At 35.0% G+C, this 25611-nt stretch overlaps 3 protein-coding genes across 11 annotated transcripts; all 3 read right to left on the reverse strand.

The window, feature by feature from the left end:
- Window positions 1-530: 530 nt before the first annotated feature.
- LOC109540576 lies at window positions 531-5418 on the reverse strand. The gene is made up of 8 exons (XM_019909006.2): window positions 5085-5418; window positions 4799-4953; window positions 4135-4472; window positions 3794-3978; window positions 3366-3692; window positions 1594-1838; window positions 1244-1530; window positions 531-819 (listed from the first exon to the last, which is right to left on the reverse strand). Exons 1-8 carry the CDS (start codon window positions 5239-5241, stop codon window positions 606-608), a joined length of 1908 nt encoding a protein of 635 aa, XP_019764565.2. The 5' UTR covers window positions 5242-5418; the 3' UTR covers window positions 531-605.
- A 246-nt stretch (window positions 5419-5664) lies between these two features.
- On the reverse strand, window positions 5665-25586 carry LOC109540430 (mucin-17). 9 transcript variants are annotated; one of them, XM_048667370.1, is made up of 15 exons: window positions 25504-25586; window positions 23992-24311; window positions 23732-23935; window positions 23504-23675; window positions 17904-18143; window positions 15004-17846; window positions 12951-14805; window positions 12460-12528; window positions 9008-12394; window positions 8832-8951; window positions 8358-8671; window positions 7870-8029; window positions 7668-7817; window positions 6521-6666; window positions 5665-5992 (listed from the first exon to the last, which is right to left on the reverse strand). In XM_048667370.1, the coding sequence occupies exons 1-15, from the start codon at window positions 25583-25585 to the stop codon at window positions 5738-5740; spliced, it is 10317 nt and encodes a 3438-aa protein (XP_048523327.1). In that variant the 5' UTR covers window position 25586; the 3' UTR covers window positions 5665-5737. The 9 variants fall into 9 exon arrangements, with proteins under 9 accessions (XP_048523327.1, XP_048523325.1, XP_048523324.1 ...); XM_048667368.1 differs by having other exon boundaries at window positions 12951-14089; window positions 14150-17846; XM_048667367.1 differs by having other exon boundaries at window positions 12951-14092; window positions 14150-17846.
- Window positions 18249-22998, reverse strand: LOC125504831 (pneumococcal serine-rich repeat protein-like). The gene is made up of 3 exons (XM_048667373.1): window positions 22914-22998; window positions 20785-22716; window positions 18249-20675 (listed from the first exon to the last, which is right to left on the reverse strand). Exons 1-3 carry the CDS (start codon window positions 22963-22965, stop codon window positions 18751-18753), a joined length of 3909 nt encoding a protein of 1302 aa, XP_048523330.1. The 5' UTR covers window positions 22966-22998; the 3' UTR covers window positions 18249-18750.
- Window positions 25587-25611: the final 25 nt, after the last annotated feature.

A 25611-nucleotide genomic window follows, 5' to 3' on the forward strand; every position in this document is an offset into this window, starting at 1 on the left:
TTTAATCGAACTATTATTATTTTACGACGCAAGACAAGAGTGAATCATTTAGTTCAGTTGAGGTGAGTTCGAAGATCGGAACGACACGAACAAATTTGATAAAAGTACATTTCCATATAAAGAAAAGACCATCGGCATGATCATATATTATTAGATACTGGAGCAGATGGTAAATGTGAAAGGAGCATTTATGAATGTCTAGTCGCCTTATCGAAAATGGTTTAGCTGCACCAATGCACTTTTATTTTCGATCTTTAGCGAAGGGAAATGGGATCACCAAACCAATTTTTAAATACGCTCTTGAAATTATTAAAATTGAAGATATATAAGAACACAATTGCTAATTTGTTTTTTAAATGCCAACCGACAGAACAGTTGGAAACATCGTAATTATGTTTAAAGTTAAAGTGTAGTCACTTAACTTACATTCCTTTATTTAGATTCACTTGACTTAGATAAATACCGAAATTTTGGTGTATCTATTAAAAAAGGCATGTTGGAAATTATCTTGATAATAGAAAGACAAGCCGTTTTCTAATGATGTTTGCAATTTTATTACTTATCTAACATCTACTATCGATAACACAGTCTATCCATATTTGAGTTTAATGCAGTTTTATATATTTGTGAACTAACTTTTCAAGGATTAGAATTGAAATACATAGCGATATGCCGACACCAAAAATAAGAAGTGGGAAATAAGCTTCAATTAATCCAACACTGACAAATGAGTTGGCTTTTCCTTCGCAAGAGGGTTTCTTGGCATAACACCTTTTACATTCCCTGTCTTGTAATCCAGTTTCTGCCAATCTCCTAAAACTAAAGTACAAATGAAATTGAAGAAATTAAGCAGGTAGTAAATCGATTATACACTTATACGTTACATCTATTAGGCATCTGGTCGGAAAAGCTCTGATATTTTTATATATTTTATGGTTCAGTAAATTTAAGATTAGTAAAGTAAGATAGAGAGAGGAAGTAAAGATGTTTTTTGGTTCAGTAAATCTGCAAACAGTATATTTATTATTAAATTGCACATAATCAGGTTTTCTGAAAATCTAATTGTTATCATTATTTTGAGCTCTTCTGCAGACCTTTCCAAACAATTTGACACACATGCTTTTACAATTCAGTTCAGTATATTGAGACTAATAAAATAAAATTTGGCGAAAAGTGAGCACCGTCGACTTTAGTCGAGTCGAGTCAATGTTGTAAGGGTTGTCAAATATTCAAAGATACAAACCTTATTATAAAATATTTTATGTAAGAAGAGTTCCAAGGAATAGATAAATATGGCATATCCGACTTAAAAATGCTTCGTACAAAACGCAGTGAACATTTTTGATTATTGGAGAAGGTTTTGTCGACCAGATAATGGGCGACTGTCCTTTCGACGTGAAATGCACAGAATGTATCTCGAACAAGTTGAATTCCTTTTTCGGCACTTACAAATTGATCACCATGCGATCGTCGGATTTTCTTTTCGTATATTTGTTTTCTCAACTGCTCTTCTGCTCTATCGCTGGGACCCTAAAAATATAAGTTGTATTTACACAAAACTTCAGTATATTTTGCCAAAATGTTTATTATTACTTTGAAGTAGTATTGATTGAAAGGCTGATCCTCAACAGCGAAATCGAAGCCTGCAGCATACACACTCCCAACATCGTTAATTTTGTTTGTGCTCAGTTGAAGAAATAAAACAATTTTTGCGGAAAACGCTGTGTAGATAAAGGTGAAAAATATTAGAATGGAAAGTGTAGCCATTTTTCCCGAAATACTTTTAGGCTCATGAAAAAAATCCTGTTGGCAAGCTATGGCAATCTGAAAGTTCCAAAAATAATATAAAAAAACATCATACTTTTTAACACATTTACATTTTTCAACAAATATTTATTACTTTTTTTAGAAAGGTTTATGGTACTATTTCTTTATAAAGTGAAAGATTTTTGATCAATTCAATGCATACCCATCACTTGGCGTTAAGGGATTGAATCGAAAATAAAAACATCTTGGAGTTCTCAACGCAGTCAATAAATCTCAGAAGTGGTATAAATCTCTCAATTTCGATGGATATTCTAGTAAATTGCAACAAAATTTGATGCATCCAAACATTATTATTAGGAAGTTTCAAAAGTCAACTGTTACCGAAATATACTCGTTTATTTGAAACATTTTACAGCTGCAGAGTATAAAATTGGATACGTAGGTACCGGTATTCCTGGGAATGTTTTATTCTTTCACAAAGCCCTTTGTGTGATAGTTTTAGAAGGGTCCTTTCGACATAATGCAGATACAAATCGGTTCTCATTTTTTTTCGAGGTAAAACTATTTTTCTTTCTCACGTCGAATAGTGGCAAGGTTTCAAGTAGTGATCAGTCGATGTCTCCAAAATTATCATATATTTATCAGCAATGAAACAAATCATCAATAGCTGTGTTTACGTGAAGATTACATTTATATAACAATTAGAAATTTGTGTGTCAAAAAAATAATTTTTTCACTTATAAAACACCAAGTTTGCTATCACTATATCGTATAAATGTTAAACTCTCAATGTTCTTGAAAGTGTGTTTGTTACCAGGTGTTGAGTTCACTCAGTTCCGTAATGAGAATTGTGGGATAAAGAGAAATATTTTTTGTACATTTTGTATCATTTCATCATCAAGCATATTTGAAAAAACATATTATTTTGTTAAATATTTCGATTAAGGCTTGCAGCAAATCTCTTCGTATTAAATCGAATGCTTGACTCATAAAATAAAGAAACTGCATTTATATTTCGTATGTTGAGAGACCTCTCTGGTTAATTTTGAAATGTAAATTTACCATTCTTATAGCTTACACTTTTTTATCGATTTATATGACGCAACGAACTAAATATCTTGCTATTATTTGCGCATCTTGCAATCCAGCTAATGATTGACTCCATTACTCTGAACATTTTAAACAAACATTAAATGAACATTTTAGATATTGTATGTGCGTGGTCGATAGATCGTTTGATTAATTATGATTCATAATGATAGATTAATTATAATTTAGAAACTAACAATAAAAATTTTTACAATGACAAATAAAAAAAATATATATTGGATGTATGTACAATACATATGAGCTGATTTTTAATTCTTAAACCTATTTTTAAATTATTTTTATTTCCTCCTGAATCGCCCTAATTATAAGTAAATATTTGCAGAACTATACAGGAAATATTGTTTGAAATAGTAAAGTTGCAAGTAGTTCACTATCTTTAAGAATTCTTTCCGATCAGCCTCATCGATTTTAGCGTATTTCTCAAAATTACCCTGTAAAGAGCATTTGGGAGTGCCAACATACTAAATCAAACAGGAATGTTTCATCCTATCTGAAGTCCAAGAAGGCATACTCTACAACAAATAAATATCGACGTGCCTGCATCATAGCTGTATCCAGAAAAGATGGTCCATTTTCCTTTCTTCCTTGTGCGACTTTCCATTCCCATTTGAAAATAATGAAAATCAACACACATCCACAGAGCAACTGTAAACCTAATGCAACCCATACCCAGTTATTGAACGGTAAACCAAATACATTGGTGTAATACGCTAAAGAAGGTGCTCTAAACACCAAGCAAATATCCATGTCTTTTGCAGGCGGATAAATGTATCGAAAGTATTTTAAACGTGAAGATGGGGTGAATGCAAGAGTACCTAAAACCAACCTTTTTACTAAAATTATGAAATGTATGCGTTTTTAAATATTTGCAAGTGCAAATGGCTTTTACTCACTAGAAAATAAAAAGTAGAAATACCTGCAATATCAGATCTATCGTTTGCAAGATCCTGAAACATCCCTGATGCAAAAGATCCATTGTTCTCCCTACTCTCAAATCCCCACCCTCTGCTGAAGAGGCGAATTTGAGTTGCATTTAGTATATCAAATATTAAAATATAGAGCACGTAATTAATTTTGGTAAGGTTGTCAACATGTTTATTCCTATAAGTTCAATACACCTTAAATACGGACGTAAGTGTACCTGTACTGAATAATGGGTGTTATAATACATATATTCTGTCTTAGATGATTGGATAGCAAAATTTTTGATTCAAGCAAGTAAACGCTACTTCTTTTTGATTTTTTTGAATCACATACCTGTAATCAATAAAATGATTAACCGTACTATTATCCGTGATTATATATGTTACTCTCAAAGGCACTTTCATGAAATTCCCTCTGTCCTTAAATATGTTAACTTTTTCGAGATCAAACTTTGCAACCTTTGGTGACCAATTTCCTACGGTTCTCTCAATATACCAGTCAACAGTTTTTTTAATTTTATACGCGGTTTCAAGTTTGGTATAGTTTGCTGTTCTTACTAAAGAGAGCAGAAGGCTATTCATAGGAATATGAACGTTTTTCTTTTTAATCTTCTCGAAGTCTCCAAGTAGTATCCAAATGTGAGGGTAAAATGTCAGGGAACCCTTTGCAGCCTAAAATAATTAAATGACTAATAAAACTTACTGTAACGTGACGCACTTTAACAGATGAAAATGCAAGCTTGATGATAAGTGCTACAAAAGATATTTGAAATATGTGTTTCATATTTTTTCTTATATTGGATTAATGTAATTCATGATTGGATAAAGGTTCAGGTTGCAAAAAGAATGATTTTTTAATCCAATTGGTTAGTTAGGCTGTTGCAAGCAAAAGGTTCCAAAGTTATCATTTTCGAAATAAAAATGACGCGTTCGAAGATTCTTAAGATTATTACGCTGGAAGTAATAATATATTGGTGTTTTCGGTGCTAACCACTTACCTGCTTCCAGATTGTATCAAAATCGCAATCTACATGTACAAGTATAATGTAGGAATGCTCATAATACCGTTCAGTCATTATCGTGCTATTGCCGTCTACAGATTTGCATTTGAAATTTTGCATTGTCAGGTTTCTATGCAATTTCTGAGTTTCCTCTGTAACGAGACTTATCAGAAAGTCAACATATGAGCGCGTTGCATATATTAATTATTTTAGAAGCCAACAAAAATTAATTAGCATTAACTTATCCAATAGAAACGGTTTTAATTTATATTTGCAACATTACCTTTACTCCAGCATACATTTTCAAGGACAGCATAATTAGGTCTATTGGTCTGTTGAAGAAAATCAAACAAAAACGAAATATCTGTGTCTGCATGAGCGGGCGAGGAGCTTAAACAAACACTAAACATTTTCAAAAAACATAGAATGGTCCAGCTCATTCTTTGTCAGAAAATTAATTCACATTAACTTAAAGCTTCTAATAAAGGTTTGGAGTAAAAAGCGGCAGGTAACTAGTAATTAGAAGCAAACCTGTGCTTAGAAGCGCCTAATTAAACCTGCAGATAATATGTAACTGGCATATACTTGGAACTATTATGCAGTTTCATAGGCACTTCAAATGCTTTAAATAAATGAGGCAAAAATACATTTCGAACAGGAATAATCGCTACTTTTACGACATATAAATCAGATATGTAATTGCAAGTTCTCAACCATAATTTTTCTTACTTTTGTAGTATGAATTGTCATTGTGGTTTGAATTGAACATTTGTCCCTCGCACTTTTTTATTTGCTTTAAACTTTAAAAAAATATTTGCTCTTTGTAGAGTTATGATAAATAACTCTAAGGTATAAATTCCAAGTTACTTGCTATTATCAAAGCTTTATTTATTTTTACAAAATAATAGACTTATAAATAAATATATATAATGATTCTTAAAAGTCGAGTGGAGGAAGTTGCGGTGCTGCTCTATTGGGGGAACGGCCGAGTAAAGGGGCATTAACGCCTGTTTCCAAATCTATATCCTTTCTATTGCTAGCTGCTCTATGTCTAAGAGATCCTTTATATCTATCTTCTACATGGGAATCATCTTTAAATCCGCTTGTCCACACGATGATTATTATAATCATTAAGACGATTACAGCAAATGCAACACCTACATAGATTTTGAATAGCTTGGTGTTTGTATACTGAAACAAAAAAGGAATTTTGATAAAAATTCGATTATCACTTAACTCATTCGTTAGATTGAAAATGATATTTACTTAAACAGTAATACTAAGCCGAGTATAGTCTTAAAGTTCTATAACAAAATTGTTAGTATTCAATTCGACATTTGAGGATCAAGGAAACGTTTAGTAACTTCAAATATTAAAAAAATCAATTGAAAGTGGGCCTTTTGCGAGCAATGCAGATATTGTATAAGATTTTATTCGTTCTCTAAAAAAATATTTCTTCCGCAAAACTACAGTTGAATGGATGAGTGATCACATCTCGGTCACGCCTCACGACTTCCAAAGTAGTATATAAAGAAGTAGCTTTAATATTTCAATATTCAGTTAAAAACTATTGTTACTACCAACCAAACCTTTGTGATCAAAGGATAATTTTTATAAAACAAACCGTATAAATAATTTAGCATCGATATTTTCAATTAGGAAAAGTTCGCATAAGTATAAAAACCCATTAAAGTATTTGGCAAACTCCGTTTGACTTACCAGCATTCGTAGACATAGCTTATCATCAACCGGAGAATTACACTGAATGCAAGTTTTCGATCCAGCTTCAGGTTGATATTGCCCTCCTGGGCAGCTGGTGCAAAATGCTGCGTTATCTGGACTAAAGGTTTGCGGAGGACATACAACTACAACAAAATTCATTCTCAAATTTTTGCTTTAAACTTTAAAGATCAAACGCGAAAGCTCTGGTAACTTGGAAAGCTTTGATAAGATCTAGTGGTGTTCAATTTTAAGTAATCATACTTAAATTTTTCGAATTTTTTCAGAAGCAAAAATCTTGTGATGTTATTTTTCATGGTTTTTATCTTAAGAAACTGTTCTGATAGTACCGTGAATACTGCGTTCCTAGAAGCAAGCTTCAGTTTTTTTAATTTGCTTTGCGAGCAATTATGGGCCCACACATATATAACGCACTCTGACTTAATTACGTATTATTCTTACGTCTTTTGTGTGTTTCTCAATGTTCCTCTTATTTTCGTTTTCTTAAATTTAATATCATGAACAGTTTACTATATGAACTTCAGGATCAATTGTTAATTTTACGTTAACTTTATTCTATATATGTGACCATCTTGCAACTTAAATTCCTTACTTAAAATGTGCCTAAGTTTGCATAGAACTCAGTTTTTACTGTCCAATTTTATATGACAAACAATAATGTAGATAAAAATGTGATAAAGTAACTAGCAGATGAACCCGCTATGAATGAAACTACTAACATCTCTGCTTAATCGGTAGTCTACTGGACTCAAAATCAGTTACATCCAGATGTCGTTATTATAAGTCTCTCGCTTGCAAAAAATACAACTTTTAGTGAGCAAAGAATTTAATTTGTCCAACTTCAACTCATTGCAGTAATTAAAGTGATCTTCTCGTTTGAATTTATTGGGAATAATCGGGCTATTTCTGTAATAACTTCATCTAAGCTCGGAAGTCATTTATGTAGGTCCTGACAACCCATAACACAAGCTTGAGTAATGAGAATTCCACTTAGAGTTGACTCCGATCATCCTAAAGAACTTGTCTCAGTTCAACTTAGGCGAGTTTGTTTAGGAACATAAATTTATTAATGACAACGGAAGAAATAAAGTAAAGAATAAGTACTGTTTAATCAGAATTTACTTACCACAGACTCTTTGCTTTTCGCTTTCCAACCCAAATCCAGCTGCGCAATTTACAACAACTTTAGGTGCTTTAATAGTAACGGGACTTCCGACTTTCCCATTCAAGTGTGGAATGAAATCAATTTGGTGCAATTGATCAAGTTTAGATAACACTGAAAATACGCATCTAATTATCAAATTAGCATCGATAATGTACGCTTCTACCTGGAAGTTTTACAATCATTTCAGAGTTCTTGTACACCATATTAACCACATTTTCGTATACTGATAATTTGCAGTTGATGTCACATGTTGTTGAAAAGCGTAAGACAAAGTCGGAAATAGTTTTCACGTTTATGGTTACATTAAAATAATTATCGTCTTCCTGAAATGTAAATTAAATTGAAATAAAATGCAGTAAAAACGTGAACTTTTCTTCAGAAATTATTGGTCTGCCATTTTGAGAGCAGCAACATCTCAGATACATTGTTAAAATATTCTGAAATGTTTCAGTAGTTTTATCATTTTACTAGAACTAAGGAATTCTTTGAAAACGTGCTGGAAAATATACAAAATACAAAACAAAACATGCAAAACGTAATAACGTAAACTTCTGCAATAACGAATAACGTATGAAACTAATCAATAATCAAGTTTTAAAACAGTTTCAAAACACACATATCTTTTCTATGAGCAAAATATTACGAACTCACCCTGGTTAAGCATCTTGGTCTATCGATGTCCAAAGAACACACTTCACCATCTTTTGTACATAATAATGGACTAATAATTTTCGGCAAGTATGCGTATAAAGTATCACCAATTTGCAAACTGCAGGAATCGTTAATTTTGTAGTAGATGTTCAGTATGATTTGATAAATTGGAAAAGTAAGCATTTCCAGTTCATGCCAATGTTCAGCTGCTGGTAAATGGTGGGTTTTTTCATGTTTGCATGTATAGTTTCCTGAGTGTTTCAATAGGCCGTCATGGATTACGAGTTCGGAGCCTCTTTCAGGCAGTAGTTGGGCTGAAACCCAAAAATCATGATAATTCAATTCAGATACACAATGGCAAAGCTGTTTTCTAGACTTCTGACGGATTGCGAAATTTCATAAGATGCAGTGTTAAAATGATATTGCTCTAACATATTTTTAGCACAGCTATTCATCTTTGAATGCAACTTTTACCATTTGGTGAAGATATTGGATAAAACGACCAAGTCCACGAAACATCTTTCTGATGTTCGGCTGAGGAGTTGCTGCATAAAATATTAACTGTTTCTGTTGGTAAATAAAACATATTGGCTTCTAAAACAAAAGATAACTAATTAATATAACATGTTTCTGAATAAAGCAGTGCCTACCTGAAATCGGTAGCTTGAAGCTCTGATCAAACATCCCTTCAATTGAATCGAAATTCAGAGTATCACTTTTCTTTTTCTTATCGTCCAGGTAAATTAAGCCTCTTCTCTTTCTCTTAATTGGTTCTATAGAATTTTCTATGCTCAGTCCTTTCGTTAATTTGAAAAACGATTTGCAGTAGCTGTTTTTTGCTTTGATTTCTTCTTTTTTGCTGACCCGGTTTTCTAATGTATCCAAATAACTGTTGATATTACAGAAACAGTTGTTTTCAGAGTCAAAGTCTGCTTTGCTACAGATTTGATGAGGAATATTAATATCCCAACTTCGGTTATGCATAGTTTCTAGAGACTTAGGAACTTCTTCATCATTTAAGTCTATCACATGTAACTCTACGTTCGGAACTCCAGTGCTTATAATTTGTTCTATCATCAATTCATTAATTTTTTTGTATTTGCCTTTAGAGTTGTTTATGACGTAAACAACAGGCTTATGAGTTACGGTTTCAGTCGAGCTTTCGCTGATTTTTTGAATCTTTTCTGTATGATTTTCAATTCCGTTCGTTATGGCTGCTTGCTTTGTAGTAGGTTCCTCGGTATGTATGGTAGTATGAACTAATGATACTGTTGTTTGCTCCTCTATCTCCTCCGGTGGTTCAGTTTCTTCTGTAGTGGAAAATGTAGGGTATTCAGTTGTTTTTGAGACATGTGTTGACTCTTTTTCTGTTTCGAATTTTTCCATAGTAGAATGCGAATGCAATTTAGTGACTTCCTCCTTTTCCTCCTCTTCAGTATACGTTTCTCGTGTAGCTGATGTACTTGTGGAATGGCGCAAAGTTGTTTTGGAATACAAATCATGTTCCAGTTTCGAGGTTTCCTCAATTTCATTTTCTGTTTGAGATGTCTGTTCAAATACTTCTTTTTGACTTTGTTCGTGAGTTGCAGTGGATAGACTGGTTGAATGACTTTCGGTTTCTACAGCACTCGCTGTTGAATGGTGATCGGAAGCACTTTGCGTGCAATACTCACAAGGCGTGGTTTGCATTGCAACCAGTCCATTTTCTATTTCTGTAGTGGTTAAAAGGGTTTCTTCACTTCCTTTTGTTTGCTTCAGATGATGATGGGTTGATGATACAGTATTTATTTCTGTTGGAGAATCTGTTTCTAAGTCCATATATCCATGCGAGCTGCCTTCGTGTCTTGACACATTCTCTTCTGGCGATGTGGTTCTTTGAACTTCATTTTCTTCTTTTTCTTTTGTTACTAAACTAGTAGTCAAATAGTCAACTTCAATATTGGCGCTCGACATATATGAGTGTGGACTTGTTTCGCTGTTAGTTGTATGGCAATGTTTGCACTCCGTGGATGAACCAAATTCGAAAAGACCGCTTTCAACTTCTGTTGTAGACGCAGCGTTCACAGCGTTTTCACTGTGAATCTCATGAGTTTCTTCAGTGGAACTAGCTTCGAGACCGGTTTGTTCTGGAACATTAATACTTTCCGTATTTTCAGATAATCTTTTCTCTGTTATTTCTGAAGACCTCACAGATTGACTTTCTTGCTCTGAGTAAGGACCAGTCGATATTTCTACTGTGCCTTTAGTGTGTGTTCTACTTTCTTCAAAGCTAGACTGAGTCCCTTCTTCTACTTCTACTGGCAATGTAGAATGTTCTTCTTTATGTACTCCGGAAGTATTTCCTTTTCCTTCACCTGTTACTTCCGACTCAATTGTATTATTTATAGGAGATGCATTTTCAAGTTCCTGTAAAAGGGTCGTTCCTTCACTAATTTCAGTTGACATGCCACTTGCTCCTGAATTAAAGCTCTCCTCCCGTTCCGTGCCATTTAAGCCAGGCCTGGTAGAAGATAGGTTTTCCATGTCTTCAGATGTATCTCTTTCCGCAGTTTCAGTTTCAGTTGAGATAGATGAAGATAAGTGTTCACTGCTCTCTGTTGCAGCTATATCCGAGGGTATTTCTTTACCTTCGGATATAGTTTCATTTTCAGTTCCTTCAGATGCATTTGCAGGTTCAGATGAAAGTAAATTGTCAGTACTTTCAGTTGAACTACTTTCACTAGACTCCGCCTCATCGGAAACTTGCGCAGATGAAGCCACATTTTCAGTACCCTCCGGTGTGCCACTTGCACTAGGCTCCGTTTGATTTGCGAAATGTTCAGAGCTGGATAGATTTTCATTGGGTTCAGATGTCTTATTTTCTCCAGGCTCTGTTTGTTCAGTTATATTATGAGAGGATTCTACGTGTTCTGTTTCTTCAGATGCGGATTTACTGGAAATATTTTCAGACGATGAAAATTCTTGATTGTCCGGGCCTGTATTGCTTTCACTTACACTGTTCTCATTTAACCCAGTTTCATTGGGCACTTCGTCGTGTGAAGACGTATTACCAGTGGTTTCAGTAGTGCTAGACTCGATTTGCTCAATTCCCTGAGAACTAGCACCGGACTCATTTGCATTTTCCGTACTTTCATTAGTATTAAGTTCCGAATGGTCAGATATATTTTCAGTAGTGCCTACTTCTGATCCTATAGAACCCTCGAATATAGTTGAGCTTGCTCCCAGACCCAGTTCATTTGGTGTAAGTTCTTTTATTTCAGTCGAACTACTTTCTTCAGATTTCGACTCATTGCTCATTCCCTGAGAACTGCCATCGGACACATTTGCACTTTCCGTACTTTCATTAGTATTAAGTTCCGAATGGTCAGATATATTTTCAGTAGTGCTTACTTCTGATCCTATAGAACCCTCGACTATAGTTGAGCTTGCTCGCTGACCCAGTTCATTTGTTGTAAGTTCTTTTATTTCAGTCGAACTGCTTTCTTCAGATTTCGACTCTTCCAACGAAGATTCTCCGGGTTTTCCTTCTGTAGTTTCGGAACTTTCAAGCGAATTTTTGGTTACCTCTTCGGGTTCGCTTTCCATTGAGTTTTCACTGGACAGATGTGTAGTAAATTCTTGCAAAGCACCAGATTCTTCAGATGTATCTGTCAAGTTCTTATTTTCATTACTAGCTACTTTTGTTGCATTGTCCTCTTCCGATGTGTTTCCTTCTAAACTAGCTGTATTTTCACCTGTTGTAGCATCGCTACCTTCCGAAGCTACTTCGCTTAATTCTGAGACTTCCGTCGCCTCAGTGCCTTCACGAACGGTGGTGGTATGCGTAAAACCTTCTTGTGTTTCAGAATTAAGTTCCTGCTTACTATTTCCTTCCGTTAAAGAAGCACTTTCGGTATTTAATTCTGTTGTATCATCGTTTGAAGCCAAGCCCTCATCACTTTCCATTGTCACACTCGTTTCTTCGTCATTGCTTAAAGCCGTTGTGTCCGAAATTTCACTTTGGCTATACGCCTCTGATTTTTCAACATTTTCTGATGCTATAAATGAAATTAAGACAAAAAATTGAGATTCTTAAATTGAAACATGGGATTAAAAAACTTACTAGTTTCAACCGTATCTTCAGCATTTTCAGTTGTATTTCTGTCAGGTTCACCGCCCATTGCTAGAGGGCCTATATTGTAGAATATAAAAAAATGTAAAATAATTGTAAACGCATGTTATTCAAAGTGACAGTGGCAAGTATTTCACTTTCAAATTGTCCATTTCAAAATACACGCTAGGTTAGATTAGGTTAGTTGGTTTGCAAAAATTGCCGCCGAAAGTAACAGGTGTAAAGCGGAAAACGTAATTTCTACATTGATTAGGTCAGTAAAGTAAACCTGTTTCTATACATACAAAAATTGTGATCAAAATACTGCAAATATGTAATAGGTAAAATAACAAACAAATATTAAATATAAATAATATGTTTTTATTAGAAAGTTGATAATTTTCAAACCATAGCTTTTGATGTAGAGCAAACCCTTATATGTTTTGCGCATCATTTTAGAGCTCCCAATATATTCAGATAAAACACCATACTCAATTACTCACTTGACTTTCCATGCATATGGTTTGCTAACGTAGAAACCGGAGAAACTGTTAATATTTGGTCTGTTTGAAATCTGGTAATGCTTTCTTCTTCGCTATTCGCCATCATTTCAGTTTCCGATTCCTGCATAGTTTGATTATAAGGTTTATTAGATTTAATACCATCAGTTTCTTGTACATTGGAACCATCGGTATCCATTTGTTCTGATTCCGCATTAATTTCTGAGGCAAGTTTTCCCTTCTGCTCTGTTGTACTCATTTGCGCGCTTTGTGGAGCAATCGTAGTACTTTTACTTTCGTTGCCGTCTGAAATTGTCTCAAAGTTTCCTTCAGATCCAGTAGCAGTTTCTTTAGTGAGGCCTTCAGTGGGAAAGCTTGTTAATATGCTAGATCCAGAATGGTTTTCTTCGCCAGTATATTTAGAAAATGTTTCTTCTTCTTTACCTGATACGGCTTCAGTTTCACCGCTCGCGCTTTCGGTAGTTATTCTATCAAATGTATCTTTTGCAGATGTAGATTCTTCGGAATCCGTTTCATTTACTTCTTGTCTGGTGACTTCTGATTCAGTCGATGAAGAACTTTCCTTTCTTTTGCTTGACTCATGTTTATTGTCATCCATGGGTGGAGAGGTGCGGTAATCATTGTTGTACAATGAAGTTAAAGTTATTTTATATTCACTTGTAGATCTTTCAGGGTTAGAGATATTATAGGTTTCTTCCACTAGTTGCGGTTCTGAGTGAACTGTGAATTCATCGATTTTTGTTTCAGAAAATCTTTCAGCTGTCGACTCATTGGTTTCTTTATGATGTCCACTTGAAGCTGTGTTTTTTGAATATTCATAAAATTCTCCCCTCGAAATTCCTTTACTGGTTTTATTATCCTCCTCTTCGGTAACTTGCTCTGATGTAGCCGCTTCTTCAGTTCCTGCTGCAGGTACCAGTTGAGATTCCTTCTCTTCATCAACTGTTTGGGATACAGAAACCGTTTCATATTCGGTCTCACCCTCTTTCTCGATATTTTCTGATGTTGCTAAAATACTTGTAGAGAATAATTTTTCGGTTCTCTCAAGTTCCGTTTTTTCCGATAAAGTTCCGTATTGAGTTTCTGTGTTGAGAGTAGTAATTGGGGGTGCGGTTGGCGTGCTGCTGAAATAATATTGAACAGGTTTGGAATGAGGGTTTGAAACGTTTTCGATGCAATACTTGCAGGGTGTGGTTTCCATCCCCACAAGATTGTTCTCGATTTCCGTCGTGGATACCACAGTAAGAAATTCTTGACTACTTTTTGTATGTTTTCTGTGGACATTTTGAGTTGTTACTAATTCCGTTGTTGACCTAAGTAAATGATCAGTTTTGATTTCCGATGTAGACAAAGCAATATTTTGGGTTTTACTTTTGCTTGTAATAAACTCTGAGGTTCCGCGCTCTGATTCATTAAGAGATCCTGCCGCACCCATTTCTTGTGAGGATGAACTTTTAAGATTAAAATCTTGTTTTGGGTGTTCCTCTTCTAACTCTTCAGCATAATTTGTTTTCGTGGCGTGTTCCGATGTTATGGACTCAGATTCTTCAGAAGGTTGAAATGCAGATTCAGTGATTGTAATTTTCTCGGTCGTAGTTTTTAAAGCTTTGGTATGTTCAGTGGGGTTTTCACTAGTGATCTCATACGAAATTTTAAAATTGAAATGTTGTTTTGAGTATTCTTCTTCTAACTCTTTAGCAGAATTCGTTTTCCTGGCGTGTTCCGATGTTATGGACTCAGATACTTCAGAAGGTTGAAATGCAGATTCAGTGATTGAAATTTCCTCGGTCGCAGTTTTTGAAGCTTTGGTATGTTCAGTGGGGTTTTCACTAGTGATCTCATACGAAATGTTAAAATTAAACTGTTGTTTTGAGTATTCCTCTTCTAACTCTTCAGCAGAATTTGTTTTCCTGGGGTGTTCCGAGGTTATGGACTCAGATTCTTCAGAAGGTTGAAATGCAGATTCGGTGATTGTAATTTTCTCGGTCGCACTTTTTGAAGCTTTAGTATGTTCAGTGGTGTTTTCACTAGTGATCTCATACGTAACTGCATTTTCTTTATTTTCGGCCGCTTTAGATTGTCCAGTTTTGCTTGATGTTAAGTGCAAAATCACGCCAGTCCCTGCACCAAAGTTATGTGGTTCAGTGGCTGTTTTAGATGTGAAAAGACGCGTATGAGCAAACTTATCTTCCTTCTGAAAAGACGTTGTTTCCGGCTGAGTACAGTTTTCTGCGAAAATATAGACGTAATGTACTGGAACTTCGCTTGATGTAAAAAATTCATCCTCTGATTTCATAGATGATAGAGGAGCGCCTTTTTGATAAACGCTTTTTCGGGTAGTACTAGTTGATAATATATCTGTCTCAATAGGCATTTGAATTGTAAGCGATAAATTAACACCTTCGACGATTTGCCCAATTTCTTCCTTGCTCAACGTACCACGTCCAAAATAATGCCCAAAATCAGTTTCACCGGTGCTTTCAGTACGATGCATACCAAACGCATGGTTTGTTTGGTCTTCATTTTCCACTTCCCTTGTTCGCTCTAGGTCAGAAAGCATTTCAGTATTAGAACTCGTTTCTTCCGAATTTTCGCTTAGCTGTTCTGAAGTTTTTTTCGCAGCTTTGCTGTACATTTCTTCAGCTTCTGTAACTAGAGATGCCTGTGAATATTGGAACAGAGGAATATGAGCAGATATATGAGATGTTCCTGACTCATCAGTCTCTTTTGTTGTTATTTCAAGCATCCTGGTTCGTAATTCTTCAGATGCAAAAAGTGGTTGCAATGGACTTATTACAGCCGTGCCTTGGCCAGCTTCAAAACCTCCGTTTTTCGTGCTCTCCTCATTTGACTCTTCAGAAGGTAACTCAGTAAAAACATCACCTTTATTGATTTCCTTGGCTTCAACTAACGTTCCTGATATTAACTTTAAAGTTTCAGTAAAAGCATTCAATTCAGACTCAGATTGTTCATCAGATTCTAAAGAAACTTTTTTGACGAATGTAGATGCTTGTTCTTGCATATTTTTAGTATGAGACTCTCCAAATTCAGTAGCTAATTGAGTTTCAAGTCGATTGTCAATGTCGCCTTCTGCTGGATTATGAAGAAACTCTCTAGTAATTCCTTGCTGATAGTCAGTCAACTTATTCCGAATAATCGGTGGTTGTTGCGTAACAATATCACTAATTTTTGCAGCATGTGTACTGGACTCAAAGTGTGTAGGAAAATACTCATCTTTGACTGTATGGTGTCTAAATTTCTTGAGAAATCTGTTAGCTCTGGGACAAGGATCGCAAACATATTTTTGATAATCGATTTTATATTGCTCTTGGGACATTTTGTGTTTTCTGTCTTGTTCTTTCTTTGAAGCTACGCTTATTTCAGTTGATTGTGAAACGTACTCTATAGTGGGAACTTCATAATTCGGTTTATTTTGTTCCTCTGTGGTTAATGATCTCAGAACAGTCTGCATTTCAACTGCTGAATTTGTAACACTTTCAGTTTGGATTGATTTGCCAAATTCTTTCACCGTGGCCCTTGAAGCTGATTCACTAAGTAATGTATTTCCCTTTTCCGAATAAACATCTCCTCCTTCTATAGTGAGTTGTTGCCTATAATGCATTGAAATTCTTTCAATATCCTCTGTAAATTCCGTATTTTCGTTGTGTAAAGTAGATTCTTGGTCTCGATTCATAGTATTAACTGTACTCGATTCAGTTTCAATAGACGAAAATACATTTTCGTTTTCTAAGTTTGTCACCTCGGTCCTTGTAATTTCTTCTTCTAGTGTTGTTTCCTGCTCAGGCTTTCTTGAAACGAATTGGTGATTAGCACTTGCAGGAATTGACTCTGTCATTATATTGGAAGATTCGGAAATCGCCTGTATAATGCTTGAAGAAGTTTCGTGATTATGATCCGAAGGACTTTTAATGTTTTCTCTATTTGTAAATACTGATTCCGTACTTTCTTTTGCTTCATTGTTCATAAAGGTTGTATATTCCTCTTGTGAAAGTGTTTCTTGATTATAACTCATAGAACGTAGGTTGCTTTCATCAGATTCAGACGGGCTTGTTTTTGATGCATGGTTATCCTTTGAAACTGATTCATTTATTACCGTACTATTTCTTTCTGAATTGACCTCTTGGTCGTGATTCGAAGATATCCCCATACTCGTTTCAAATGTTGTTGAACTTATTGTTTCTTCTTCTAAGCCTGTATTTTGATCAGGGCTTTTCGTAATGGGCCCATAATTTTCAGCGGCTGATATGGAACTTTCACTTTCGGTTTCTAACGAGGGTTCTCCCTCAGCTGCTGTAGGCAACAGTTTAGTGGTTTGCTCTGTAGAGTCATAAGAAACACTTTCTTCTTCAGACGATAATTCTTGGTTATTATTAGAAGAAACCAATTCTGTGATTGTATTTGAAAAAATTGAACTTTCTTGCTCTGTGGCGGTAATCCCGCTTGATTCATTGCTCGTTAATGCTGTTGTCTTCTCTTGTTGTGTAGTAGCTTCTTCTTCATATGGCACAGAACTAAACTTCCTTTTCTCAGATTCAGTAGCTGCTTCAGCTGTAAAATCTTCAAATTTTGATTGGCTGTTTGAAGCTTCTGTATAAATTTCATTTGGCACGGAAATAGATGCATGTTCCCCCTCTTGTGTTGACTTTTGGTTTACGGAGTGAAATTCGCTAGTTTCAGTTTCACCTTGAGAAGAAGTAGCACTAAGAGCTGATTTTCTCGGACATGGGTCGCATAGAAATTTAAAATCTTCCTTAAATTTACTTCTGTTATTTTTATAGCGTTCTGAAAACCTTGCTACACCTTGCACAGAGTAAACTGTAGAACTAATTACTTCGGCTATAGCAGTACTAGTTTGATCTAAACACCAAATAAATTGTTATTGTAGAATCATTTGGAGTTTTCAATTAATTATACCTTTAACAGTGTCTGATTCTTCATTGCTGTAGGTATTTGTACTCATTTGAAAATCGGATGAAGGTTGGAAGGTCTCAGTAAATGTTTCAAAACGCTCTTCACTACTGGGGTTAGAAAATATCTCCGACATCGATTGTAAAATACTTGAACTTGTGCTCTGCTCCTCACTCAAGGAGTTCAAAAAGCTGGGCATTTTTTCTTCTTCCGTAGCAGAAGTATAGGTTGGTTTATTTGTTCTGACTAACCTACCGCAAATAATTCTGTATAAATATTGTAATGATAAAATCTGAAATGACTATATTTTTAAAATCCCCAGCTATTTATGTGAAGAAAATTGAACATCAGTAAAAACTATCTAATATATTACAAATAAATACAAATTGAAAGTGATGTTTTAGAAACATATTTCCATACAAACAATCTAGCGAGTAAAGCATTTATGTAACTTTTACTAATCCGTTTCACTATCACATAGGTAATTCACACATTGTCACTGTAGTATGTTCATTAAAGTTGATAATATCATCAGCCCATCAACGTTTCTCAATTGTTGCCGAACAAATTGTCGACTTTTCTAGCAAATTGGTAGATTCCATTCCTACAGTCAAATTATGAATATTTCCAAAATTTAGTTCAGATGTAAGCGTAAGGTATGCAGAATCTATAGAACATTCTTGTTAATTGAAGTTTCAGATGCTGCTAGAGATTTGAGCGTTGGATTATTATTTTCAAGTGAATATATATCGGAAGCCTCTGGAGAAAATTAATTTGCTAACATGTGCTCAAACTCATTGCTTTCTTCTTGGAAAGAACTTGAAGAGATTTCTTGTTGTCTTGTGGCTTATAATCAGTTTCCAGTTTCTGTGCTAGGAGTAATGTCAGATTCTGCAGAATTGGCTGCTAATGAACTGCCAACGTCTAATGAAGAAGTGGCAGATTCCTCATCAGAAGCTTCTTGTAAAGAGCTTTCAGTTTCTGTGCTAGGAGTAATGTCAGATTCGTCAGAATTAGCTGCTAATGAAGTACCGACTTCTTCTGAAGAATTTGCAGATTCTTCGTTAGATAATCCTTCTAATGAGCTTCCAGTTTCTGTGCTAGTAGTAATGTCAGATTCGTCAGAATTAGCTGCTAACGAAGTACCGGCTTCTTCTAAAGGAGTTGCAGATTCTTCATTAGATAATCCTTCTAATGAGCTTCCAGTTTCTGTGCTAGTAGTATTGTCAGATTCGTCAGAATTAGCTGCTAATGAAGTACCGGCTTCTTCTGAAGAATTTGCAGATTCTTCGTTAGATAATCCTTCTAATGAGCTTCCAGTTTCTGTGCTAGGAGTATTGTCAGATTCGTCAGAATTAGCGGCTAATGAAGTACCGGCTTCTTCTGAAGAATTTGCAGATTCTTCGTTAGATAATCCTTCTAATGAGCTTCCAGTATCTGTGCTAGTAGTATTGTCAGATTCGTCAGAATTAGCTGCTAATGAAGTGCCAACTTCTTCTGAAGAAGTTGCAGATTCCGCATGAGATAATCCTCCTAATGAGCTTTCAGTTTCTGTGCTCGTAGTATTGTCAGATTCATCAGAATTAGCTGCTAATGAAGTACCAGCTTCTTCTGAAGAGGTTGCAGATTCCGCATGAGATAATCCTTCTAATGCGCTTCCAGTTTCTGTGCTAGTAGTAATGCCTGAAGTACCAACTTCCAGTGAGGATGAAATAGATGCTTCCTCAACACCTGATTCAATTGAACTCCCATTGTTAATAGTCGAAATATTCGAATATTGTGTTTCAGTCGCCGTAGCATCAGATTCGTACGAATTTTCTGATAGTTCAATTGTGGAGCTAATAAAACCACTCTCAGACATTTCTGGTGTTATATTCTCAACTGTCTGTGTTAATTCTGTTGACATACTGGAACCAATTTTTGATGTCTCATTAGACTCCTCTGTACCAGCATCTGAACGAGTGTTATTGGATGCTTCAAGTGAGTTATTAGAAAATTTTTGATTTTCCTGCATATTGCACAGCTCACATATGCTAGTTGAGTTATCTTTTTCAAGCACTATAACTGTCTGACCTTCCATGATGCTTGCCTCTGTTGAATCAGAAACAGTGGTTTCCAAGGAAGAAGCTATGAGTGTCGTGCTTGTTGACTCTTGTGATTCACTTCGAATTTGAGTATTTTCACTGTTCAACGTTCCTCCTGCTTCAGTAGATTCTTGAATGCTTGTGGATTCAATATTGGAACTTGTGATATCCTCAGCAGAAGAGGATAATGTTGATAAATGGGATGCAACTTCCGCGTTAGTAGTTGGAGATTCTCCGACTTTACTTGAACTTTCTATAGGAGAAACATTTGAACTTTTAAACTCTTCAGATGTTAAAGCTTGTTTGAGTGTTTGAGTATTTTCACTGTTCAACGTTCCTCCAGCTTCAGTAGATTCTTGAATGTTTGTGGATTCAATATTGGAACTTGTGATATCCTCAGCAGAAGATGATAATGTTGATAAAGTGTGTGTCTGTATAGTGTCTGCTTTCTCTGTTGCACTAGAATATTCTTCTGAAGAACCCTGCTCAGGTATTTCGCTAAGTTTCGTACTTTCTAGTTCTGATGTGATAGTTGTTGCTTCAAACTGATTTTCATTGGTAGATTTTGTTTGATTTTCCCCTTTATTTTTTACGCTGGTTTCTTCGTCCTCTTCAGTTTCAGTGCTATAAAATTCTTCTGCCGCATTCGGTTTAGTGTGTTTACCCTCATTTTCTTCTAATGTTGGTCCGTAAACTGGAAAGTAAAAACAATATATTAATATCCTTGCCCTATTAATATCCTCAATATCCAACAGCAATACACTTTAAATGCTTTTCCGTAATCAAGCTACATTTATACTTACATTCTTCGCCAGAAATATAAACCAGTTTTGAAATGTTTGTAACACCGACTACTTCATCATCTTCATTGTAGATTGTATGTTCCTCTAAAACTCTTGTGTAGTGGTGGGGCCCAGTACGACGAGCGATATTTAAGACTTTTTTCGTGTTGGGAAGTACTTCCAAACCCACAAATTCCGTATTCGGTGACTCAGGTGGTAGGGCTGTATTTTCTTCACCTTCATCTTCTGCTTCATAATACTCGTCATTGTTGGTAGTCTGTTCTACTTCAGCACTGCTTGGAAATTGTTCGTTTCCTGTAGATAAAGGCTTCGAAACAGTTGTGGACGGTTCTAGTTCACAATATAGTGTACACAACTCGGATTCTACGATTTCGGTAGAGGGAGATTGAGAATAACTGACTTGGTTGCTTAAAGCAGTTTCAACTTCGGAAGCAGCAGAAGATTCGTTTTTCTCAGTTTCAGGTTCTTCAGTTGTTGACAATAATGTAGTTTCCTGGTTTGAGACTGAAGCAGTTTCTTCTTCAGATGCAAAACTTTCTGAAGACGATTGCTCGCTGCTCTTTAACTCTTCATTAATTTCACTTACTACACTGGTGATACTAGATTTTTCAGTATCACCATTTGCTTCACCAGTTTCTGTTACTTCAGTACTAACTGAGGTTGCAATGTTTTCTGTAGTCGATTCATTAAATTCTGTGGATATGGCTTGAGAACTGCTTTCTGTTGTCACTTGGCTTGATCCTTCTGTTACTCCTACGTCAGATGAAGAATGCGTTTCGCTACTAATTGTACTGCCTACCGAAGATTCTGATGAATGTGAAGTGGGTTGTGCAATGTTTTCTGTAGTCGATTCATTAAATTCTGTGGATATGGCTAGAGAACTGCTTTCTGTTGAACCTTCAGAGCCTTCTAGAGATTTTGTACTTGGCTCTGCTCCATTCTCAGCGGAAAGCTGAGTGGTTTCTGTGGCATTTTCAGATTCTTCTGAACCAGTTTCGGTTAATTGCGATAACGCAGACGATTCTGCAGATTCGGTTTCCAATGAAACTGTGGGTGATTCAGATAAGTTGTCAGAAACGTTCCCCAAACTTTCAGTTGATGCAACTTCAGTCGAAGATAGTTCATTTGTAGTGGACTCAGATTGAAGTCCAGATTTAGTTTCTGATGTTTCTGTGCTTAAAGCCGTTGCAATCGATTCTTCTAAATTTTCATTTGACGCTCTTGAAGACTCTGATGATTCTGAAGTTTCAGCTGTTTCAGAAGTATTTAATAGTTCTGAAGTATTTGAAGATTCCGAAGGATTTGATGATTCTGAAGTATTTGATGATTCTGAAGTATTTGATGATTCTGAAGTATTTGATGATTCTGAAGTATTTAATGATTCTGAAGTATTTGATGATTCTGAAGTATTTGATGATTCTAAAGTATTTGATGATTCGGAAGTATTTGATGATTCTGAAGTATTTGATGATTCGGAAGTATTTGATGATTCGGAAGTATTTGATGATTCTGAAGTATTTGATGATTCTGAAGTAGCTGATGATTCTGAAGTAGCTGATGATTCGGAAGTTTCAGTTGTTTCGCTATTTAAAGTCGTCTCTTTTGATGATTCACTTATTTCAGATTGTCCTACTGAGAGCGTAGATGACTCTTCTAAATTTTTGGAAGACGAAGAATATTCGCTAGGAGTCGTAGTAATGTGCGATGAAATTTCGGATGATTCTGATGTGCCTTGCGATGAACTTTCAGTTGACAACAAAGAGAATTCACTGCTTTCTGAGTTTGAAGCTGTGGTGTTCTCAACGGTAAAATTATCAAACTTTTCTTTTCCAGGCACATATAAATCTTCGTCCTTACATAACTCACATGTGGTGTAAATAACGGCTTCAGTTCGACTGGGTTCAGATGAAGCAGAGGTTGTTGAATTGGCCTCTAAAAACGTTCAGTTGATTATATAAATCGTAATTGGATAGAAGTAACATTTAAAATAACACGTTTCTAACATTTCAATGAGTGGCTTTTGAAACATGGCATAATTTTATTGAGCTCTGGCTAATGGTATTTTTAGCACACAATTAAAGCTTGTCTTAAATGTTACCTTGTAAGTTGTGAGCTTTGATATTACTTACCTTTGAAGACATTGGTTAACTTTCCACTGTACACGAATTTTAACATTTTCATAAATTACGTTATTTAATTTTACTTGCCAAAAATGAACAAGTTTGTTTTTGAGAAAAAGCTGACAGCAAAAAAGGACTTTAAAATAAGGAATCTGAAACAAGACTATCATTAAATGGGGTTTAGAGCTAAAGGCGGAAGAGATTTTTTGAGCTGTCAAATTTTTCTATTAGGAATCAAGCGTTGCAAAAAATTATATGCAAAAATACCATTGCCATTGCCACAATAACAGAATACCGTGCATGAAAATAATAGCAAATAATTGATATCTTGATAAAGATTCCTTATTTTATCAAAATTTGCTAAATGCTTTATTAACCGGAAAGCTTTTATATACTCAAAGCTTTCACGTTTAAAAACCGACAGAAACGTGTTTATTAAATAATAATTATCAGAAAAACTCCAAAGAATAAATTAGATTAGTTTCAGTAAAAGTTTTTAGAAGTGATTGAATCTTCATTATTTCGAAAAATGCTGAAATTATCAACGCAATTAATAAATATCCGAAATGATGATCGAAAATGTTTGCCTATGAGTTCACCTTTTTTTCTCCTGGTTGGCCAATCAAACTCTTCCCATATATGCGTTGATCTTATCGCTGCATCATCTCTTCTCGCTCTATTTGAGTGACTTGTTGATGCTTCTGTTACCACAGAAGAATTATTAACTCCGGATTGTGGTACTACAGTTTGGACTTCGCAAATATCTTCAGCCTGATTAAAATACTAGTATAAGTATAATTTCGTATATTTTAAAGTCCGCAATTTACCGAATGCGGCTGGACCGCAGAAGTAGCTGTAAGATTTGTCGGCTGAGTGCCTCTATTTGTAGAATCCCAATTGCTTGTGTCATTTAACAACTCATCTGCAGCGGCGAAAAGTGCCTTTGCTTCACTGGAATCCTCAGTAGTCAGATCAGCTTCTACCATAGCGGACGCTTTATTAAGCATGTCATCGTCGCGTACTTGAGACATCTAAAATGCTAAGCAGTTTATACAGCTTTCAAAATGCGTATGTACAAATCGTTTACTTCGTCACCCGGCAAATCATCTTGATTTACTCCAACGCTAACTACATCATCATAACCGGCACCAAGGCTCAAATTATCGCTATCTTCACTTACAGCTTCTAGATATTCAGCTTCAACTGTAGTCGTGGGTTTGGTAAGAAGCGACTTTTCGCTACTCAACAGTTCGTCTGCTTTGCTAAAGAGTTTCTCTTTCTCAAAACGTTTCAATTCTTCTACGGTGGTTTTCTTTAATTCCTTCATATCTTGCTTAATGAACATAGTGGTAGCATCGGCTATCATTTCGGACATTAGCTTATTATCATCAACATCCATGCCATAGTCTGCGGAAGACAGCACTAAATAAAGTATATGCTACTGCAATTGATAATAGTAATAATAGTAAAGTAATACAAGATATAAAGTTGGTTGAGTACACACAATATTGCGGATTTTAACGACAAAATGAGTTTTAGGAATATTGTTAAAACCGCATACCACGATCAGTTACTTTTGGATAAAAGAAAACTTAGATTTTTTTAACTGTTTTTCAGGTTTTTATTAGCATTAATTCACTACTACTAGCTATTTCCAGAAATCAACATTTTTTGTTTGAACTAACTTTAAAGCAATGAAAAAGATAGTAAGGAAGAATGCATGCTCATACATTTTCTTAGAGTGGGGAATTACACATGCTGAACAATACATTATTAACTACTTTTAGATTAGATATTCCTATCTTTCCTGGGTCTGTCAAAGTGTGAAGTAAAAATTTTGAAACATTTTTACAACAACAAGTTTATTTCATTACGTTTAGGCGAGATAACAGCGCCATCATCAGATTTAAAAGTTTACACAAACTACAAACATCAATTCACAATTAAAACATGTTGTATAAAAATTATAATTTACAAAGTGTTAAAACATTCATCAGATTTTGAGGCAAAAAAACTTACCTCATGATTGGTAAAAATCAACGTCCTTTTAGGTCTTTGCTTTCTTGAAAACATTGAGTTTGTCTGAATTACTTTCTACATTTGCGAGAGTGGTATGCATGTATTGAGATAAACAGAAATAGTTTTAATTTATCAATAGTGTACCGGCTGTTCCATACTTATGGCTTTATTAGGGTTTGGCAAATGTATTTCCCTCAAAAACTGATGAATGTTTTAACACTTTGTAAATTATAATTTTTATACATATTTTAATTGTGAATTGGTGTTTGCAGTTTGCGTAAAATTTTAAATCTGATGATGGCGCTGTTCTCTCGCCGAAACGTAATGAAATAAACGATGTTTTAAAATTTTTACTTTTTAAATGTGAAGAGTTCACTGACAAAGCATACACATTTAGGAGCATATAAAAATCAAGCTATTAGCTTTCAAAATGTTGTGCCGCAGGTATTTTTTTCCAGAAAAAACATTTCGGGAAAACATGTTTATGATATTCTTTTTCACTTGTATTTAGCATCCATATTAGATATTGTCTTGAAGTTGTTGCACCAATAACTATTGGTGTAACTACTTTTTTACTTACCATCAGAGTTTTGTCGTTTTTCAACGCCGACGTGATTGTTGTATTCGATACCAGTTTCCAATTTTTTATTATCATTTTTCATATTTAATTTAAATTCATTTTTTGTTC

This window comes from Dendroctonus ponderosae, unplaced genomic scaffold (genome assembly GCF_020466585.1).
Source record: "Dendroctonus ponderosae isolate FM_Combo_2020 unplaced genomic scaffold, Dpon_F_20191213v2 Dpon_F_20191213_6, whole genome shotgun sequence".
Taxonomy (NCBI): Eukaryota; Metazoa; Arthropoda; class Insecta; order Coleoptera; family Curculionidae; genus Dendroctonus; species Dendroctonus ponderosae.

What these genes read in the sequence shown, in the direction of transcription:
- LOC109540576 (XM_019909006.2), bottom strand. Translation starts at nt 5,241, where the DNA reads ATGAGCTGGACCATTCTATGTTTTTTGAAAATGTTTAGTGTTTGTTTA. An exon ending in AATCATTTTATTGATTACAG is followed by an intron (nt 3,979 to 4,134) that starts GTATGTGATTCA and finishes TTGAACTTATAG; the next exon opens with GAATAAACATGTTGACAACC. An exon ending in TGCCTTCTTGGACTTCAGAT is followed by an intron (nt 1,839 to 3,365) that starts AGGATGAAACAT and finishes TTTTATATTATT; the next exon opens with TTTGGAACTTTCAGATTGCC.
- LOC125504831 (XM_048667373.1), bottom strand. Translation starts at nt 22,965, where the DNA reads ATGAAAATGTTAAAATTCGTGTACAGTGGAAAGTTAACCAATGTCTTC. An exon ending in GTTAACCAATGTCTTCAAAG is followed by an intron (nt 22,717 to 22,913) that starts GTAAGTAATATC and finishes GAACGTTTTTAG; the next exon opens with AGGCCAATTCAACAACCTCT. An exon ending in TTATATTTCTGGCGAAGAAT is followed by an intron (nt 20,676 to 20,784) that starts GTAAGTATAAAT and finishes TTTACTTTCCAG; the next exon opens with TTTACGGACCAACATTAGAA.
- LOC109540430 (XM_048667365.1), bottom strand. Translation starts at nt 25,585, where the DNA reads ATGAAAAATGATAATAAAAAATTGGAAACTGGTATCGAATACAACAAT. An exon ending in CCATATGCATGGAAAGTCAA is followed by an intron (nt 12,529 to 12,950) that starts GTGAGTAATTGA and finishes TCTACAATATAG; the next exon opens with GCCCTCTAGCAATGGGCGGT. An exon ending in AATGATTGTAAAACTTCCAG is followed by an intron (nt 7,818 to 7,869) that starts GTAGAAGCGTAC and finishes GCGTATTTTCAG; the next exon opens with TGTTATCTAAACTTGATCAA.